The 1,260-nt window shown below is 26.8% G+C and overlaps 1 protein-coding gene across 1 annotated transcript in view; it reads right to left on the reverse strand.

The window, feature by feature from the left end:
* Nucleotides 1–34: 34 nt before the first annotated feature.
* The window catches only part of LOC130587728 (leucine-rich repeat and guanylate kinase domain-containing protein-like), a gene marked incomplete at both ends in the record, with an annotated part of 10,216 nt that continues 8,990 nt past the window's right edge, over nt 35–1,260 (reverse strand). Inside the window, 2 exons of the mRNA XM_057388704.1 lie at nt 35–148; nt 780–876. Of these exons, the coding sequence (XP_057244687.1) occupies nt 35–148; nt 780–876 (211 nt within the window). The remainder of the gene's footprint in view (nt 149–779; nt 877–1,260) is intronic.

Here is a 1,260-nt window from a genome sequence, read left to right on the forward strand (position 1 = left end):
CCAATCCCAATCCCAATCCCAATCCCACACACACCTCCATCTCCATGGTCACACAGGTTGCCAGCCCCGCGCGGGCGATGGACTCCACCGTGTCCTTGGCCAGGCCGTAGCGGTGACCCCACAGATCGTACGTCAGCAGGAACTGCCCCTGAAATCCCGAATGAAAAAATACAGATTGGTGAGGTTGGAATTAATGTAAGAATTTAAAATTTTATTATATTATATAATATTACATTACATAATATTATATCATATCATATTATATTATTTCATATATTATAGTATATTGTAGTATATTGTAATATATTGTAATATATTGTAATATATTGTTATATATTGTTATATATTGTAATATATTGTTATATATTATATTATATTATATTATATTATATTATATTACACTACATTATATTACACTGCATTATATTACACTGCATTATATTTTGCTATGTTATATTATATTAATTATATTATATTACATTAAACATTACATTAAATAAATCAGAGCTGGAGAGTGAAGTTGAAAATGTAAAAATTAAATGAATCAGATATATTATATCAGATATATCAGATATATCAGATATATCAGGAAAATATAAAAATGATAATAAATCAGGGCTGCACACAGAAAAGGAAAATATAAAAGGGAAATAAATCAGAGCTGGACACAAAAATGGGTAATGTACAAATTAAATAAATTAGAGCTGGACTCAGAAATTGAAAATATAAAAATTGGATAAATCGGAGCAGAAATGAGATTTTGGGCGCCGCGCACTCACCGCTCTCTGCATCTCCTCGAACTCCTCGGCGTCGATGAAATGGAAATCGAGACCGCGCTGCTCCCCAAAGTACGGGGCCCGGCTGGTGTGACACGGACTGGAACAGACCGCACAATTACTCAGTTAATTAGGAAATTATTTTAATTATTTATATCTTTAAATGGGAAATTTAATTTAAAAAATATTCAAAATATTTGCACAATTATTCCTTTAATTACTTAATTATTTTAATTATTTATATCTTGAAATGGGAAATTTAATTTTAAAAATATTCAAAATATTTAAGTATTGTTTATTCATTTATTATTTATATAACTTACATTATTTAATGAAATATTTCTAAATATTTTTAAATAATACTATTTTATTTCTTATAATTATAGTATTAATAATGAATAATATTATTTATATCTTTAAATAGTGGATTAAATTTTTAAAATATTCAAAATATTTATTATGAAATTATTTTAATTATTTATAT

This window comes from Malurus melanocephalus, unplaced genomic scaffold, assembly GCF_030028575.1.
Source record: "Malurus melanocephalus ecotype Western Australia unplaced genomic scaffold, MMel_1.1 scaffold_2341, whole genome shotgun sequence".
In the NCBI taxonomy this organism is placed as follows: domain Eukaryota; kingdom Metazoa; phylum Chordata; class Aves; order Passeriformes; family Maluridae; genus Malurus; species Malurus melanocephalus.